This window comes from Pyrus communis, chromosome 6, assembly GCF_963583255.1.
Source record: "Pyrus communis chromosome 6, drPyrComm1.1, whole genome shotgun sequence".
Taxonomy (NCBI): Eukaryota; Viridiplantae; Streptophyta; class Magnoliopsida; order Rosales; family Rosaceae; genus Pyrus; species Pyrus communis.
Window position 1 is genome coordinate 23,674,910 of NC_084808.1, and position 18,166 is coordinate 23,693,075.

Genomic DNA, 18,166 nt, shown 5'->3' on the forward strand with positions numbered 1-18,166 from the left:
TCCAAAAAGAATATGGGAAATTGAGAAAAGTACGGTGACACATCCTAGACCGGTTTCGTCGTAGCACGATATTGTCTGCTTTGGGTCATACCCTCACGGTTTTATTTCTGGGAACTCACACGAGAACTTCCCAGTGAGTCACCCATCCATGCTCTTGCCCGAGGGGCTTAACTTTGAAGTTCCGATGGAACTCAAAGTCAGTGAGTTCCCAAAAGGCCTCGTGCTATATAAAGGTGGGCATGCACATATAAGGCACATCACCCCCTCTCCGTTGATCGATGTGGAATGTTACATATGATAACTTCGAAAAATTGGGGGTGGAATCTTAGGTATACCAGATAAAAGAAGTAGAATCTAAAGGTGGGGATGGTGGTGTATGCTTTGTGAAAAAATGTTTTGAATGAACAAGGGCATCTTGTAAAGGACACATAGGTAGCTTAATGCATCAATTTCAAAGGGACACAAAGCATGGGTAACATCTACGATGTCACATTATAGTTCAATGCAACATCAAATGCATGAGTAAGATTTAAATTAAAAAAATCTTAATTCTTTATCCATTTTATTTATTCCATAAATATTTCAATAATTTATAGTCACTGAGTATTGTAACTACACACCAAAGTATAATTCTACTAGATTTGATTTAGAGAATTGGAGTAATGGTCCTGAATTTTGCACAACTGAAGCTTTGGTCCCTAAACTAAAATGCGTCAGTATTGGTCCCTGAACTTGTTATAATGTGGAGCAATGGTCATTTTCGCTAACTTGATCCGTTAGAATTTCCATCCAAAATAAAAAGTTTAAATGAGCAAAAATAGATGGAAATTATGACGGAGTGAGCCAAAATGACAATTGTTTCACATTATTACAAGCTTAGGATCAATATTCACGATGTTTTAGTTTAGAGAAACTCTAATTGAATTAAAATCAATTAAAGTTACAGGGTATTATAGTCACATGTCAAAAATAATTTAACGAGATTATTTTATGTGCTAGGACTCCTTTGTACTTGTCATCTAAGATCATTTACAATATTGCATTTTGTGCCAAGACTCAAGGCCGAAAGGCAAGAAAAGAAAAGGCAAAGCCGCCCTTTTTGTTGAGCAAAAAATATATTATTTATCCTCGTAGACTTGAGAGGAAGGTGATAGAACAAATTGGAGTTCATGTTTTTAATTTTTTGGTAAAAAATATTTGAAGTTGATGCATATTGGATAAAGAAAACAAGGGTTTGAGGGCACGTGGAATCCATTTGAGAGACAAAGATGAAAAGTTGTTTGAAGGATACTTTGTAGTGGTTGGACAAAAAGCCAAGGCCATCTGAACTTGAAGACAACTGAAATCCATTCGGCACCAAACTCACAGTATTTGACCTTTTAATTCTTCCAACCAGTGTTTGTAAAGCATGCACGTTCTTGACAAGTTACACATTATCCAAATCCTTTCGATGAAAGTGGAAGCATTTGGAAAACTCCTTTTGTTAATTTAATTGTTTAATGCCATTGCTCAGCAAATAATTCATATAATTAATGTACCTCTAAGTACTTAGGGTAAAGTTTCACTTAATATTTTGGGAAAATGCATGCATGGGCACATTGTGGCATCCAAAAATCGGAAATATTTTTACTCACCATCCTCAAGTGCTGGTAATGCTCAATACTCTATTTATTACTATTGGATAGTTTAAATATTAAAATATGTGTAGTGGACAGACATAAACCTCAAAATTTAAATTCATTCAATGATAATAGGTAGGTTGGTGAGCATTACTATCACTTGAGGGTGGTGAACAAAAATACACCAAAAAAAATTAGTCTTGATTAATTAGCATAGGCTTTCAAGAAAATACTTGAGAGTAGTCAAAAATATATCTCTATATTCATATCATGTATTACCTAAGTTGCTATTTCACTTGTCACGTGAATTGATCATGTAACAAATGAATAGAAACTTGAACATGTATCCCTAGTTACATGTAAGAATGTCCTGTAACCTTTCACTGTAGAGAGATTTTCAAAGTGACTGGAACACGGGGAAGTACATCTATCTCATTATACAATTAAAGGGGCACTTGAAAAAAAAAAAAAAAATCTCCAATTGTATAATAATGTGGCGTACCACTCCCTGTTCCGGTTATTTTAAAAAATCTCTCATCTCACTAGTATTAAATAACTCAAATGCAATAAGAGAAGGACAAAACATCCTTGTGTTGTTTACATTGACATTAGCAATCAGTTTACACATGCAGTGTGTTTTGTCTCCATTTCATTAGTGCGTGGTTTTCACTCTTGGTTTTTTGTCGTGTTTTAAACATGAAACTATAGAGATTCTAACCCACATTAAGTTTAACATCACAATTAAGGAACGTTATGATGCTAATTAATCTCGAAGGAACATCTAACTTTTAACAAAAGAATTAGTCCTGAATCTACTTTCTAATCACTCCAATAGCTAACAAGGCCACTAGATAGATGACATGCACTCAGTGACATAAGAGGATTCATGCTTAAAAAAAAAGTAATGGCAGAGTTTGCAGATTTCTTGAAATATTTAAGATTAAGACGGGCTAATCATTATCGTTAATTGAGGCCACGATGCCCCTAAGCAGAAAAATATTGAAGCTAGTATAGTGCCATTTGCACCATATTGGTGCAAAATAAAGTGGCATCTTTTCTGAAACTCCATTTAATTTAAAAGATGGTTTAATTTGTGCCAATGATCACTTAATTAAGTTTCTTGACCAGCAACCCAGCAAGAACAAGATTTCCTTGCGCACTTTGTGAAAGAGACACTTGCATATATATATATATATGCACATACATACGATCGCTATATATTTATTACTATGACAATATCTTAAGTTAATCATGCGTTGTCATACATACAACAGAATGAAACAATAAGAATAACGCAAGTAGCAAAATATTTTGTACAAAATAATTACCAAATTGGCATTTCATCGAGTCGTGATAGGCCTGGGGTCATTTTCCAAGTCATATTGCATGCATGTCAACAAATACCAACAACTTTCGAGTGAGCATATTGATTGACGTCAATAACTTTTAAGCAAGCATGGCGACAAATGCTAACATATACCGAGTGTGCCTATCGAAAGGGCCCATAGCAAAGCATACATAGGCATGAGGCTAACAGCTACCCTGCCCAATGCTCATAAGGCAATTCATCGAGCAGTTGGAGGACACCTTTCAAGGGCATCTCAAATTTTCAAAGGGCAGCACCCAACTCTTTCATGGAGGATTTATGAACTTGGAGGAGTCAGCTGACCCACCTTGTCTCAAAGGTGGATTCACCCCTGAGTGGGTGATTGACTTAAAAATATCGTGCACATTGTTCGTGATATGTAGTGTCAATTTCTCAGACTAATCCATACACTATCATGTATTTTAACTTTATTACATGACAGTCGTTATTGATTTAAAAGATGACCGCAATGGTAGTGATATTCTCATTATATGTAAGTTCCTCCTCCACTTTGTGTCATACAAAAATGCAAATAATGGCGTGAGCCTAAATACATGTTTGAACCTCATTAATTAGTGGGTGAGCCATTAACCTTCAATATTTTTCTCCTACATCTCTCAAAAACTTTAGGGGATTATAAGCCTTTAAAGGCATACTTTTGGGAGAGTGGGGTAGAAAAGGACTTCGAAGAAATAAAAACTCAATGGCTCTAAAAGGAAATGCCCACTTAGAAATTCTACAATAATTTACTAAAAGAGAGGGTGAGCATGATTGGTGTCTAAAAAACTAGGAAGATGAACTCCATGCAACTTCTCATCAGTGGACTGCCTTTTTATTTGTTTATGTAAAAGTTAAAAGAATATGACTCTCCCCTTATGCTCTCCTACGATGCTTCCCCTCTTCTTAACCTCTGTATTCTTTCTTTTGTTTTTACTTTTATTGTTTTTGTTTTCACTCCCCTTTTTACTGTTGCAGTGATGCTGAATACCATGAACAACCACTCTAAGAATATGTCCAGAGAAAAACTTCAGTAAGGTCTAGTCAAAGCCACTCTCACAAAAATATTATGGTATGTTTTTTTCGTATAGAGAAGGGCTCACTCCCTTGTAAAAGCGTTTGACTATCAATCTTTCGACTGACCTATCCAAGTTTTTCTCATATGTTTGCCACCACTTAACTAGTTAACTTTATGCCCAGCATTGTTTATAAATCTTATTATCTTAGCAGTTGTTTTTGGACCCAAGCAATTTTAGTTGGGTTGATGGGTTGAGAAGTATGGTTGTATTGATTCGGAGGCCCAATCTGAATGATGATGAGACAATTTGGCAGCCAGGCAAAAATTCATTTACTACATTGATTGGGAATTTAAGAGTGATTTATAGTATGATTGTCTCACCGTCACGTCTTATAACCAATTCAATAATATAAACTTTGCTTGTGTATTTACATTAGTAACACTTTGTGGCCTTAGCGCAATTTTATTACTGATATTTTTCCCTTTTTAATTATGTGAGACAAAACACTAATGGAAATAACGTAGTGCTATTTACACACCTTTTTATCTCCCACATACCTTTATTTGTTAATTTTTGTCCATTGATGTCAATTCATTCAATCCGACGGTCGAAAATTGAGAGGTGTATGAGAAGTAAAAATGAGGGTGTGGGCAACACCACCCTAGAAATATTGCATGCCAATAACTACATAAAACAACCTTGGTTTAGCTGTAACAGAAGTTACTCAACCAGGTCCCTTAAAGCCATCCAGTGATGTTAAACAGCATGATTTAGCATAAAGGCATAGTAGTTTGCTTCCTGTTGAGGGGACGATATGCGTCTGTTCATCATCACAAGGCAGGCACAAAGGTATCCCCAATCACCCCTCTTCGAGCATTCGGCTATCTTCACGGCACAGGCAATCTCTCGTCCTACATTGACCGATGCTCAGCGGGGAAAATCTAGTGATGGCTACTTGTAGAGCTGGTTTGGAGCACAATCAAGCTCAGGATTGTTGCTTTCTTAAACATAATCCTGGCCATTAAAGCAACTTCCTCGAGGTAAATCTTCCTATGATTCTTCTGAGAACATCTCCAATGCACCGAAGATTTAAAACTCGTATATATATAATGAGTTTCATTAAAATGAAGTTCCATAGTGACATGACATTCTTAACGAAATAATTCTATTGCCGTAGCATAAGCTCTTACATTCTGTTACCAAGCGGTATATAAATACTGTAAACTTTTCATTAATTTATAAGAGATCATCTAGTAAATGAGCAGAAACCATGATTACTTCCATTCCAACACTCAGGTTTCAAAAAGCTGAGTTGAACGCCAGGCTTGCCTGTTATATATACATCCAGGGCTTCCGTCAGAGACATGCAGGTGCCTTAGTCATTGGAGATGGGCAGGATGCTCCCATATGCAACTCAAGAACCTCCAAAGCTACCTGCTTATCGTCTGAAAACAGGCATTCGGTAGTTTAGTTGACTATATACAGCTACCATGAGACAGCCCGTCAACCCGGCATGGTAGTTTACATTGAACTTCCATATATTAGGCTATATATACATTGGGGTAACGAGTAATTTGTGTACTTTGCAACTTCATTCTTCATTTGTGAGTCAGAGCATGTAATCATACACCACAACATGCGTTGCCGGTACAACTACCGGTAGATTTTCAATATAAAGATAGAAACGTCTTAGGTTCTCCTGCGCAAGGGTTACTGCATCAATAACATCGCTGATGCTAGTGAGAACCCACAAATCTCTGGAACTAACTCTCTTTAGGCTGCCGCGGCAAAAAGGGCAGGATTTCGATCTTGCATTCCTGCAATTCAGGCACATTACAGCATAAACATTTTCCATAGGTTATCATCACCTCACCGGTAAGTACAATGATTTTCAGTTCGTTAATAAGCGAACAAGTGAAAATGGAAATTGATCATACCAATCCTGGTAGCAAGTGATGCACATGGAATGCCCACAGTCGGGCAACACCATCTTTGTACAGTTTTCCATGCATATCCCACATTCATCTTCTCTCTCAAGATCTTTATCCGAAAGCTTCCTTCGGTCTTCCATCCTCTTTCTGCCCAAAACATCTGTGCATCGGCTTCTCTTATTATTATTATTATCTTCCAGTTCGTTAAATTCACCTTCAAGTTGCCTAAGATAAGGGTATATTACAGCTGCATTGATTTCCAGCAGAATTCACCGCTATGTCAAAAACAATTCTTCCAAGAACCGGTATGTTTTCAATAAGAAGCTAACAAGAGAATAACATACCGTAAAATTCCCTTAAAGTGACCTTCTGTTCTTTGGAGGACAATGAAGGCATCCCATCGACATATACCTGTACAATATCGTAAAGATTAATTTCGGTCTTTAGGAAACAAAAGATTATCTTTCTGCAGCAGGCAACTGGGAAATATAACGAATAAAGCATGAAACGGAAGAGCTGCCCACCTTGTGTACAAGGATGTGGAGAAGGCCTAAATAATTGGGAAGTATATCAGTGCAGCTACAATCCATCCATTCAATGAGATACAGGAAGAAAGGTGCAAAGGGGCTGTAAGACAATCTCATTTGGATACAGTTCCCACCATAATCTCTGGGAAGAGCAGCTGCCCTGCAACAAAATTTATCCCAAAAACAAATGGAAAAATAAAGATCAAAAAAAATTTGAGCTTCATTTGGGTAGAAAAATAAGAACAGCCTGTGGGATTTTTCTTTTTTTCCAGAGAAGCAATTAAATTGGCAACATAAAAGCAGTAATGTATATAAAGCTGGAAAATTTCTCACCTAAAAAGCCTTAAGGAAACAGTATCAAACTTAAATGTTTAAGGAAAAAAAAAATCCAACTTCACCTTCTCTCTCAAATGATAAGCACCACCCAACAACCACAATTCAGTTAGATTAACTACCCAACAAACTACCCAGAAGAGGAAAATGCATATGGATTATTCCACAGTTTTGATTGATCACCAACAAAAAAAAATATTTTTAGAGAAAAAAGAGACTCACAAGGTATTGGCATGTTGGATATCAGCTTCAAGAGCTTTGATGGATTCTCCATAAGAAGACTTGCAGGCCTGAGCTTGCCACATATGTTCTTTCTCTTCTCACTTGAGTTTTGGGATGGAAAAACAGAAGGAGAAGGGAATAGAGGGAGGAAAGAGGGTGGCGGATCAGATGAAAAGAGTGACTTTTGTTTTTCGGTGGGAGTTGGTTTGTTTTTTTAGTTTTTGTTGGTGAATCTGTTGGAGGTTGGAGACATTTGATGGTGGGGTTAATAAGAAAAACAGGGGAGAGAGAGAGAGAGAGAGAGAGAGAGAGAGAAAGAGAGAGATAGGCAAGGGCTTTGCTTGGTGATCAAACCTTTCACACTACAAGGAAAGAAAGGGATGCCTTCTCGTTGAGAGATTGATCAGTGTGATATGAACACGGGCTCATACGTTATACATATAGAAATATATATTCGAAAAAAAAAAAAAAAAGTTTATGACGTATTGTTCCGTATTTCAGATACATTAAAAAATATTTCATTCTTGTTTTCATGTTTGCTCTTCATATTAATTTATCGACTTAGTGAGGGAGGTTTGGGTTCCCAATTACCCTTTCCATCCCACTCCAAGACCAACTCTGACTTTTGATAATTGATACTTTGGATTAAACACCTACTTAATCAATGTTGTCAAAGAATAAAACCACCCCCTTTTGGTACTAGCGGATATTATTAACCAAAGTATCAACTACCAAGTGAGTCATATATCTTTCACATATGACTCACTTTTTATTCCTTATGTGTTAATAAACGCATGGTGTTTTGAGAATAAGAATTTCTTAGGCAAAAGTATTAAAAGTTAAAATTTGAGTCCTATTAGTTTTAACTTAAGTTAGGACATGATGCCTTCTTCTTATACAATCTCTCATTTTTTTTTACTAATTTGTGAAATGAACAAATTAAAAGAGAATATTATGTAGTAGGTAAATTCTCCTGATTAGATTAAATGTAACTTTTTTTTGTTGTCAATTAAATTTTTCTCATACCACCGATATTTTCTCAAAAAAATTATGTAACAGATAAATTATTAGTAATTGCTTAAGTAGAGATTATTACATATATGACATCAATAGTGAACAGCTACGCACATCCTTAACGTTACTCTCTTACTATAATGAATTGAATTATGCTAGCATGAACTACCAATGTGAATATAAGTGATTTTGAATCGTTGATGTAAACGTCAATACACTGTCGCTCGCTCATACGTCAACAACTCAATGAGTGTAAATTGGTCCGAACCTAAGGTCCGCAAAGCGTGGTCCGCACCTTAAAAAACGCCACGACTCAATTGGTTGATGCGTGTTTAGCGTGTGGGTCCATAAATAATGAATAGTGACCAAGTGTTTGGTGTCAGATATAGCGGACCCTTAGAATGGACATCAGCCCGTCATTTACTTTGAAGTTTTAGCTGTGCTGTGCCTAGACAGAGACATCTGGGCCCAATAGAGGTACAGAGCCGATCATCTGGTTTGATGGGCCCTGCAAGTCTGCAACAACTATGGACACAATAAATGGTGATTTTACATCCACCAACTCGAATGAGAATGGATTAATTTCTCCTAGGCAATATTTGGTCATTTATATTTAGTATTTAAAATATCGATATAGGTTGAACTATTAATATACAAATTTATAAAACTATCGATAGATATATCGATATCGGTTGCTTTCAACATAAATTATGAAATTTACAATAAGATGGGTATATTAATTCATTCAGATTTAGTCGAAATTAGAGAAAAAAAAAATCAAAAAATTGAAAATTGCAATGGGTTATGGCAAATTTTCTGTAGTGAATATGTAAATATCGTCAATATTCATTGATTTTTTTTTATATCTCATCGATATAGGATGATGTTTGCAGTTCACCCCCTTTTCATATCGATCTTTGATTTTTGAAATATTTCTTGAGCATTTTAAACACTGCTCATGTTTGCTTATATTTTGTGCTAAAAGTGTTTTTTTTTTTTAACTAAACCATCTAGATACGTTTGACACAGGAAAGCTTAAAAACTTTTCAAAAATTTACCCATATTGTTCTTTAAGAAGCACTCTCAAGTTTTTTTTCTTTCCATATATTAGACTCAAATTTTATTTTTATTCTGTTATATGATGATATTAAACTCTAAGTCGTTTGAGGCTTAGCTCAACTCACATAATCAATTAGTTTTATGTATCAAACTTGTCATTTAAGTAAGTCGAAAAAAATATGAAACTGTAAACTTGTAGCACAGATAAATAAATATTATATTTATTGCTTGCCTAGAAGATTGTTTGGGTTATTATTGATGATGATTGGGATGGTGGACCAGAGGATGGATTGTATGCATCCAATACAGAAAAACGGAAAGCATGAAGGCATCATCTCCATACTTTTTCAGAGTTGAGAAAAGCTGGAAACAAGGTGGTCCAAGGGAATATCAGAAAAGGAAAAGATATTTCGTTGTAATCAAAAGCAAAAGCAAAAGCCAATTTTAAAAGCAAAAGAGGATGTTTAATCTTGCGTCCTTTTCTTTCACTAAAGACGCTTTTCACAATCGGCCAGGTTTCCGGTTACGTTTTTATTTATTTACTATCATGATTATATATGCTTCGACAAATTGTTAATTACATCTTACATAGGGTGAGATTCATACTAATATATCATATTTATGGGTAATTTACATTTTTTTTTCCTTACAATTAACCGTAATATTTTTATGTGACACGAAGTCTTGATAATGTTGCCTTGATGCTTTGACTTTATAGTTATCAATATGCGTTTGATATGATTGTTAAAATATCGTCGATAAACTTGATTGCATATTTAGTTGTAATACGTTATATAAACATGTACATGTATCTAGAGTGAGCATGGTTGAGTTGAGTTCGGTTTAGTTTATGCTTCAAATCACAACTAAATCAACGTTAGCATCACAATTTGGTTTAGTTTAGTTCAAGAATTAAACTGGCACAAAGCTATGTATGAAAGTTATCGTAAATTAAATATTAGGCTGTTTATTAAAGGGAATTATTATTGTCATTCTAAAATTTTCATTCTACACTTCAAACTTTCTATATTTAGAAAAAAAAATACACTTGTAAGAAGTGTAGAATGAGATTTTTATAGTGTCAATAACACTTCCCTTTTAAAAATGTTAAATGAAACCAAATCAATTTGACTGTGGTTTGGTTCAATTGGTTTAAGATTACACTTTCTTAGTTGAAATTCGAATCGAATAATGGATTCAAGTGTTTATTTGTCCGCTCCTAATATTATCACCTATTTTCTTATACAGATGAATTTTATCCCTCCTAGGTTTGTCTTGGGTACCGAAGAGTTAGCAGGCCTCTTCATTTTCTCCCAAAACTTTTTTATCCGCACCGTTAAATGTAAGGAGTAAAATCTCAACCGCACATTTCTCATTCCATTAAAAGCTACGTAGTATTAAAGATTTTTTCATTGTAAAAGATGTAACAACCAATATATTTATGGGGTTTTTTTATATGAGTCCAAAATAACTAAAAATTGAACCTATTTTAAAAATTAAAAGTCACTAAAAATTAGACCTATTTCAAAAGGTGGTCTATAAAATTGGACCTATTTCAAATTTTCCCTATATTTTAAATATAACTTTTTTTAGTACAACGATATATTTTACATTAAAGGGAGAGGAAGTTCGACTAAGCTACATAATAGACAACATAATTTGGTATCGAATTCGTCATCTACGAGATTCAAACATAAGACCTTTTACTTACAAATGAAGGAGAATATCACCGGATCATAATACTGAATGACTTACAAATAGTTTGATCATCCATTTTTGTAGGTGATATGTAAAAACTAAAAAAAAAAGCTGAGACCCCTTTGTAAGTCACCAAAGAAATGTACCATGACTCTGAGATGGGCAACCTCCCTTCCCCCTAAACTTTTGAAAAACAAATAGTTGTTGAGAATGAATCTCACATTGATAAGAGGAGAAACCTGATATGTGCTTATAAGTGGTTGGGCTACTTTCCATATTGCCAATTAGTTTTATGATGGAATTTTAACTTTCTACATGCTATCAGAGCAGGTAGCAAGTAGTTCTAAGTGTGAAGTTCAATGACAACACGCGCTCCATGTCACCGAGTGTGTGTTGTCCACGTGTTAGACTTGAAAATTCGTCACATGTGAGGAGATGTATTGAGAATGAATGTCACATTGATGAGATGATAGACCTTGCGTGACTTTGAGATGGGTAACCTCCCTGCCCCCTAAACTTTTGAACACCAAATAGTTTGATTAGGGTTGTGTTATTTATACACCTCTTTTTATCACCCACACATCCTTATTAATTTTTGTTCGTTTGATCTTCTTCAATTTATTCGATCTAATGGTCGAAAATTGAAAGAAGTATGTGAGAGATAAAATAAGTGTATAGATAGCAGAATTCTTTGATTATTATATACTTTTGTCGGTGAAGAAAAGACAATGGATTGTAATTGGTCGGGTGGTGAGACTTACTACTCACAAGTCAATTCTGCAGAAACGCATGCATGAACCAAACTTCTAAGTAAATAGACCAAATGCAATAAATACTTTGGTAGCAACATATCAAAGTGCCATCCGTCAGTCCTGACCTCATTATAATATCTGCAGTAACTGAACAAAATAAACCAGCAACATCATAATTTGGTTAAAAACCTTAATTACAAGAAAAATCAATGGTACTTTGTGTGCAAACGTAAGTTTTTTTAGAGGAACGAATCAATCAGCGCATGAATATCAGGAAATAGTTCATAAAGATCTATCAGCAACACAGTAAAACTTGTAATTCAAGATAGTTCACACAGTTTATCTGCCAAATCATTTTCGAAACGCAAAATAATGACTTAAGAAATTGTCACATCCCTCGATTCTGCTGTAGCACGAAATTGTCTGCTTTGAGCCCTGATCATACCCTCACGATTTTGTTTTTGGAAACTCATACGAGAACTTCCCAGTGGGTCACCTATCATGTGATTGTTCTCGTGTGAACTTGCTTAACTTCGAAGTTCCGATGAACTTCGAAGTCAGTGAGCTCTCAAAAAACCTCGTGCTATATGGAGGTGGGCATGTACATATAAGGCACATCATCCCCTCACCGTTGATCGATATGGATGTTACAGAAATGATGTTCTTTCACTAGGTAGGTCGAGCTTGGCTGCTAGTGTCACCTTTTTCCAAGTAAAAAGAAAGTGAAACCATAAAATGAAACCAGAAATCAATTTTCTAATTCCTGGAGAAAAAGAGAAGATTCCAAAAATCTGAAAAAAGAAAAGGAACGTGAATGAACATTGCATTGCAAATCTCGTCAATAAAAAAAAGTGAATGGTACGTGGACCCCTGCTTAGACAGACATGTTAACCTAATTTCAATCAGTTTCGATTTCATCAACTGAACGAACTCAAATTCTGAACGCCGAGAAAACGTAGAAAAAAGATTTGTTTTGTCTTTCTCATGAAATAATCAAATGGTTTTTTCATTCAAATTCATGTTTATAATTTATATCTGCTTTCTGTCATCTGTTGTTTCCCAAGTTCAAGGTGTGTAATTTTTCGGTATTTGAGATTTTTGTGGTTACAAACGAATGCATGTTGTTAGGAATTGCCGGTTTTCGTACTGACGATATGTTTGAATTGAGTGTGCAGACTTTGTGAGCATAGACTGTGGAGGGACAAGTAACTACACCGACCCAAGCACTGGACTGCCATGGATTTCAGACGTGGGACTAATGTCCCAGGGCAAATCAGTCCAGGTCGAAAACCCTAATGGAAACCAGCAGCAGTTTCAGAAACGCAGGGATTTTCCCATAGACAGCAAGAAGTACTGCTACACACTGAACACTGTGGAGAGGAGGAGGTATTTAGTCCGGGCAACGTTTCAGTACGGCAGTCTCAAAAGTGAAGACACATATCCGAAATTCGAGCTTTACTTGGATGCCACGCAGTGGGCAACCGTGACTATTTTTGATGCTTCAAGAACTTACGTGAATGAAATGATCATTAGGGCTTCGTCCGATTCGGTTGATGTGTGTATATGTTGTGCAACAACAGGGTTTCCGTTTATTTCGACTTTGGAGCTGAGACCTTTCAATCTTTCGATGTACGCCACAGATTATGAGGATAAGTTTTTCCTGAAAGTTGCAGCCAGGGTAAATTTTGGTGCTTCAAGCAAAGATGCCATAAGGTAAAAAACTAGATTTCGATGCTAACTTCTTATTTTTTGTGACGGCATTAGGTGATAGAGGATTAGACGAATAGAACTGCACACCAGAATTAGGCCGGTCCGGATGCTAATGTATCTAGTGATTTGATGGCTTGAGTGAGAATTTATTGTTTTTCGCAGGTACCCAGATGATCCATATGATAGAATTTGGGATTCTGATCTTGTGAAAAGGCAGAACTATCTGGTTGGAGTGGCACCAGGTACAGAAAGAATCAGTACATCAAGGGATGTAGACACAAGGAGTAAAGAATACCCGCCGATGAAAGTAATGCAGACCGCGGTTGTTGGCACGAAGGGAGTGTTGAGCTACAGATTGAATCTTGATGGCTTCCCAGGAATGGCTCGAGCTTATGCTTACTTCGCGGAAATTGAGGATTTAGGAGCAAATGAGAGTCGAAAGTTCAGGTTAGAACAACCTAATTTGGCTGATTATAACAGAGCAGTTGTAAATATTGCTGAGAATGCAAATGGAGACTATACTCTTTATGAGCCGAGCTACATGAATGTGAGTCTGGAGTTTGTTCTGTCATTTTCCTTTCGTGAGACCCCTGATTCTACGCGAGGGCCACTTCTAAATGCAATAGAGATAAGTAAATATGTTCAAATTGCTGCGAAGACCGATAGGCAAGATTGTAAGTCCAAGATCTTGGTGTTTTATTTTATAAAGTTTGCATCAGATTGGGTGTGGTTTATCATTGATGAGCTAATTGCTATGTTTGGTTTTTAACTTGTAGTGGCGGTTCTCAATGCACTTCGCTTCATGTCTGCTGAAAATCTGTCGGTAGATGAAGGCGATCCTTGTCTTCCAACTCCGTGGGAATGGGTGAATTGTAGCTCCACAGCACCTTCGAGAATCACAATAATGTTAGTTCTTCATGCCTTCTTCGTGACATCTCTGCTTTATGTCGATTTCTGTTACATTGCCATTCAATACCAGGATATTTAGTCTGCCAATTTTTTTTACTGAATGTCATAGCAAGCAACTTGAAACATGCTAAATCATTGGAAAGGCATACAAATCGAAAGGAAATTAATTTGTACATGTTAAGCTAATGGGTCGAAGTCAAATTCTTCGTATAAGTTAGCTTCCGATGTCCAACAAATGCACCTTTTTATGGTGCAGTGCTGATATACAAAAGCTAAATTCATTGACAGAATTGCTTCATATACATCAAGCATTCAAATATCAGATCTTCAGCACAGTTGCTTGCTTATAGGTTCGTCGATGGATGTCTATTAAAACCCCTTTTTTGACAAACAGTAGAAGGTATTGTACCAACGGAATATTGTAAGTAAATCAACGTAGGTCGTGAAACATTTCGCCATTACTTAAACTGGAAACTCAAAAATTGATCACACGTCTTCAAGATATTCAGCATTTTATGCTTAATTATGAAATCCTCTAACTTGTGCTACAGTGACCTGTCAGGAAAGAATGTGAAGGGTGAAATCCCCGTGGAGCTTAAAAACATGCAGGATTTGACAGAATTGTAAGTTCTGTGATTCTCTAAACAGATGTATACCTTATTATTTCTTTCATCGTTCTATTGAGTTCGCTTATAATCAAATCTTTTCTTTGTACTTAGGTGGTTGGATGGTAACTACCTAACTGGACAATTTCCTGACATTAGTAATCTTATCAATCTAAAGATTCTGTAAGCTCTTCGAATCTTGCTCCGAATTTACCTATTTGAATTCAGAGAGCACATATTTCCTTCAATGATGCATTTCTTTTATCTGTTGTCGATTTTCAAGGCATCTAGAGAATAACAAATTCACTGGTGCGCTACCTTCCTACCTGGCTAGCTTGCCAAGCTTACAAGAATTGTAAGTAGCAAACGAATTGTGAGTTCGATACTTCCATGTATTATTCAGATTAGTAGTAGACATTTTCGTAGCGGGGAAATGCTGAAAATGTGAAATCCTTATGTGGCAGGTACATACAGAACAACTCTTTCAGTGGGGAAATTCCTGCTGGGCTGTTAACTGGGAAAATCAAATTTAAGTAAGTTTGCTTTTCACTGATGTATGAAATGCTACAAACATGACAATGTATCTGTAGCCTAGAAACTTATCGACAGACATGCTATTTCATCCTGCAGATATGAATATAATCTCGGACTACGTAAGGGGGAACGAAAACAGAAGCATTTCAAGTTGATAATTGGAATTTCTGTCGGAGTAGTTGCAGTTGTATCACTTTTATTATTGGGGACTCTATTGATATTGCGTAATCATCGAAGAAAGTCATCTCTTCAGAGAAGTAATGGAAAAGGTTTGTACGGCAAGAATATGTTAGCTGCGGTCGCAGTTTCTGCAATGTAACATCTTTTCTTGTGCATCAGGTGACTCTCTGCGTGCCAGCACCAAGCCTTCAACTCACTATTCAATTTCTCGGAAGGATGAAGGCGTAGCTTGCTACATTACACTTCCTGATCTGGAAGAAGCGACCAACAACTTCTCAAAAAAAATTGGCAAAGGAAGCTTTGGATCCGTATATTATGGAAAGATGAAAGATGGAAAGGAGATAGCGGTTAAAATGATGGCGGATTCGTCTACCCACATGAATAAGCAATTTGCAACTGAGGTAGCACTCTTGTCACGAATTCATCATCGAAACTTGGTTCCTCTAATTGGATACTGTGAGGAAGAACATCAATGCATTCTGGTTTACGAGTATATGCACAATGGCACCTTACGCGATCACATACACGGTCTGCTCTCTCATAAAAAACTTGTTCTTTAAATTTCTGTTCATAGTTTTAACCGAAACAGTTTGATGGAAATCCATGACATAATTTTTTGACAACAGGTTCTACCACTCAGAAGCGCTTAGATTGGCAAATGCGCCTTCGCATTGCAGAAGATGCAGCTAGAGGTATATGATGGAACTTCTTATACTAATTTATGCATACTTCATTTCTCAAGTTCATGCTATTGACACGAATCAACGCATTTATAGGTCTCGAGTACTTGCACACTGGATGCAACCCTAGTATCATCCACCGGGACGTGAAAACAAGCAACATTCTCTTAGACATAAACATGAGAGCAAAAGTATCAGATTTTGGATTGTCTAGGCAAGCGGAAGAGGATTTAACGCACATATCTAGCGTGGCTCGTGGAACAGTAGGCTACCTTGATCCCGAGTAAGCCCCATGAATCGTATACGAAAAATTAATCCTGTTCTTATTTCTCTCCTGTATGCGCTTAATCAGCCATGTTAATCCTCCAATGCAGGTATTATGCTAGTCAGCAATTAACCGAGAAAAGTGATGTGTACAGTTTTGGGGTTGTTCTTTTGGAACTGATTTCAGGAAGAAAGGTTGTTTCAGAAGAAGACTTTGGTTCTGAGTTGAACATTGTTCACTGGGTATGCTTTCTAATTCACTTCAAGAACTTGTCTGACAAATGTATAGGGAAAGTTTTAGCAGTACCTCCTGAACTTAGTACCTTCTTCCGGTTTGCTCTCCTTGGCTTCCAGACTTCCAATTTGGTTTTGAGCTTCCATAATCTATAAAAAGGTGCCAATACTCTCAAACTGTCAAATTTTCCGGCCATTTGAGGGCTATTTTCGTCAATTCAATTGGGGAAAAATAACGGAAAATGTGATAAATTTGAGACTTGGGGACAAAATGGTGCGTTTGGAAATTAGGGAGCTCATAACCAAATCGAAAGTCGAGGAGACAAATTGGAAGCAGATTTATAAATTCAGGGGCTTTGCTAATTTTTCCCGAATGAAAATTCAATGCTAATCTTCTTGCACTCTAGAATTAGTTGTTACTCACGAGATTTTCTTATATATTCCGGTGTACACTATACATCAACATCTATAGCCGGTTGATTCTTGATAGTTGGATGTTTGGCTCCAGATCCAACGCGTTATTCATTCAGTGTATATCATATACCGGAACGTAGTAGAATTTTTACATTATACGCAACATATGATCACTAAAAAATTGTTGTTTTTCCAGGCAAGATCCTTGATTCGTAAAGGGGATGTGGAAAGCATCATGGATCCTGTCCTGGTAGGAAGTGTGAAAATTGAGTCGATTTGGAGAATTGCTGAAGTTGCACTCCAGTGTGTTGAGCAACATGGAGTTTCGAGGCCAAGAATGCAGGAAATAATTGTGGCCGTTCAAGATGCTATGAAGATTGAAAAGGGCAGTGAATCCAACCGGAAAATATCACCCAGCAGTAGCACTTCAAAAGCACAATCCTCCAGGAAAACTTTGCTAACAAGCTTTCTTGAAATTGAGAGCCCTGACTTGTCCAAGGATTGCCTAGTCCCATCTGCCAGATGAGTTGATGATGTGAATCCTCTTCGTTTTGACATTTCACCACTTTTAACACTAAGATTAATTCTACTTTTTTTGCTCTTACGCTATGTATAATATATATACTATTTGACATGTTATGTTACCGTATATGTCAATTACTGTTTAATATGGTATGTTGCCGTACATGTCGGTGATGTTTATGAAGTGGGTGGACGTCCCTCTGGTGCCAAATTGCACACAGTGAAAAGTATATTAACCTGTCAACCTCAGCTAAGAAAATTGTTTTATTAAGAACTACTATTATGTGTAGAAGGGTACCATCAATTAGCTTGTCTGTCAAGTGTTTTACTAGATAGTTCGTATGTTATGTTTTGGTGCCAAACTACGCATATTTAAGAGAATATTAAAACATGTTAATTTATTTAAAAGTTGTTTTAAAACAAAACAATAGGGAAGTCGTCTTTTGTCTAGTCTTTATAAAATGCTCTTATGCAGCCGTACATTTATAATTTCAATTAGTAAAAGAATAGTGTCGGGAGAATGCCTTCTCCCAAGTGCAGGAAGAACAATGCTACCACTGGTAATCACAACCTCATA

At 36.4% G+C, this 18,166-nt stretch overlaps 2 protein-coding genes across 3 annotated transcripts; one reads left to right on the forward strand and one right to left on the reverse strand.

The window, feature by feature from the left end:
* Positions 1–5,206: 5,206 nt before the first annotated feature.
* On the reverse strand, positions 5,207–7,373 carry LOC137737877 (E3 ubiquitin-protein ligase AIRP2-like). 2 transcript variants are annotated; one of them, XM_068477450.1, is made up of 5 exons: positions 7,015–7,373; positions 6,457–6,619; positions 6,277–6,343; positions 5,939–6,179; positions 5,207–5,818 (listed from the first exon to the last, which is right to left on the reverse strand). In XM_068477450.1, exons 1-5 carry the CDS (start codon positions 7,095–7,097, stop codon positions 5,611–5,613), a joined length of 762 nt encoding a protein of 253 aa, XP_068333551.1. In that variant the 5' UTR covers positions 7,098–7,373; the 3' UTR covers positions 5,207–5,610. The 2 variants fall into 2 exon arrangements, with proteins under 2 accessions (XP_068333551.1, XP_068333553.1); XM_068477452.1 differs by lacking the exon at positions 7,015–7,373 and adding an exon at positions 6,793–6,958.
* Positions 7,374–12,434: 5,061 nt separating this feature from the next.
* On the forward strand, positions 12,435–17,737 carry LOC137737105 (probable LRR receptor-like serine/threonine-protein kinase At1g67720). The gene is made up of 14 exons (XM_068476481.1): positions 12,435–12,607; positions 12,713–13,250; positions 13,410–13,921; positions 14,024–14,153; positions 14,708–14,779; positions 14,876–14,944; positions 15,045–15,116; positions 15,226–15,294; positions 15,392–15,564; positions 15,635–16,003; positions 16,102–16,167; positions 16,252–16,438; positions 16,530–16,662; positions 17,264–17,737. The coding sequence occupies exons 1-14, from the start codon at positions 12,535–12,537 to the stop codon at positions 17,591–17,593; spliced, it is 2,793 nt and encodes a 930-aa protein (XP_068332582.1). The 5' UTR covers positions 12,435–12,534; the 3' UTR covers positions 17,594–17,737.
* The last annotated feature ends 429 nt before the right edge of the window (positions 17,738–18,166 follow it).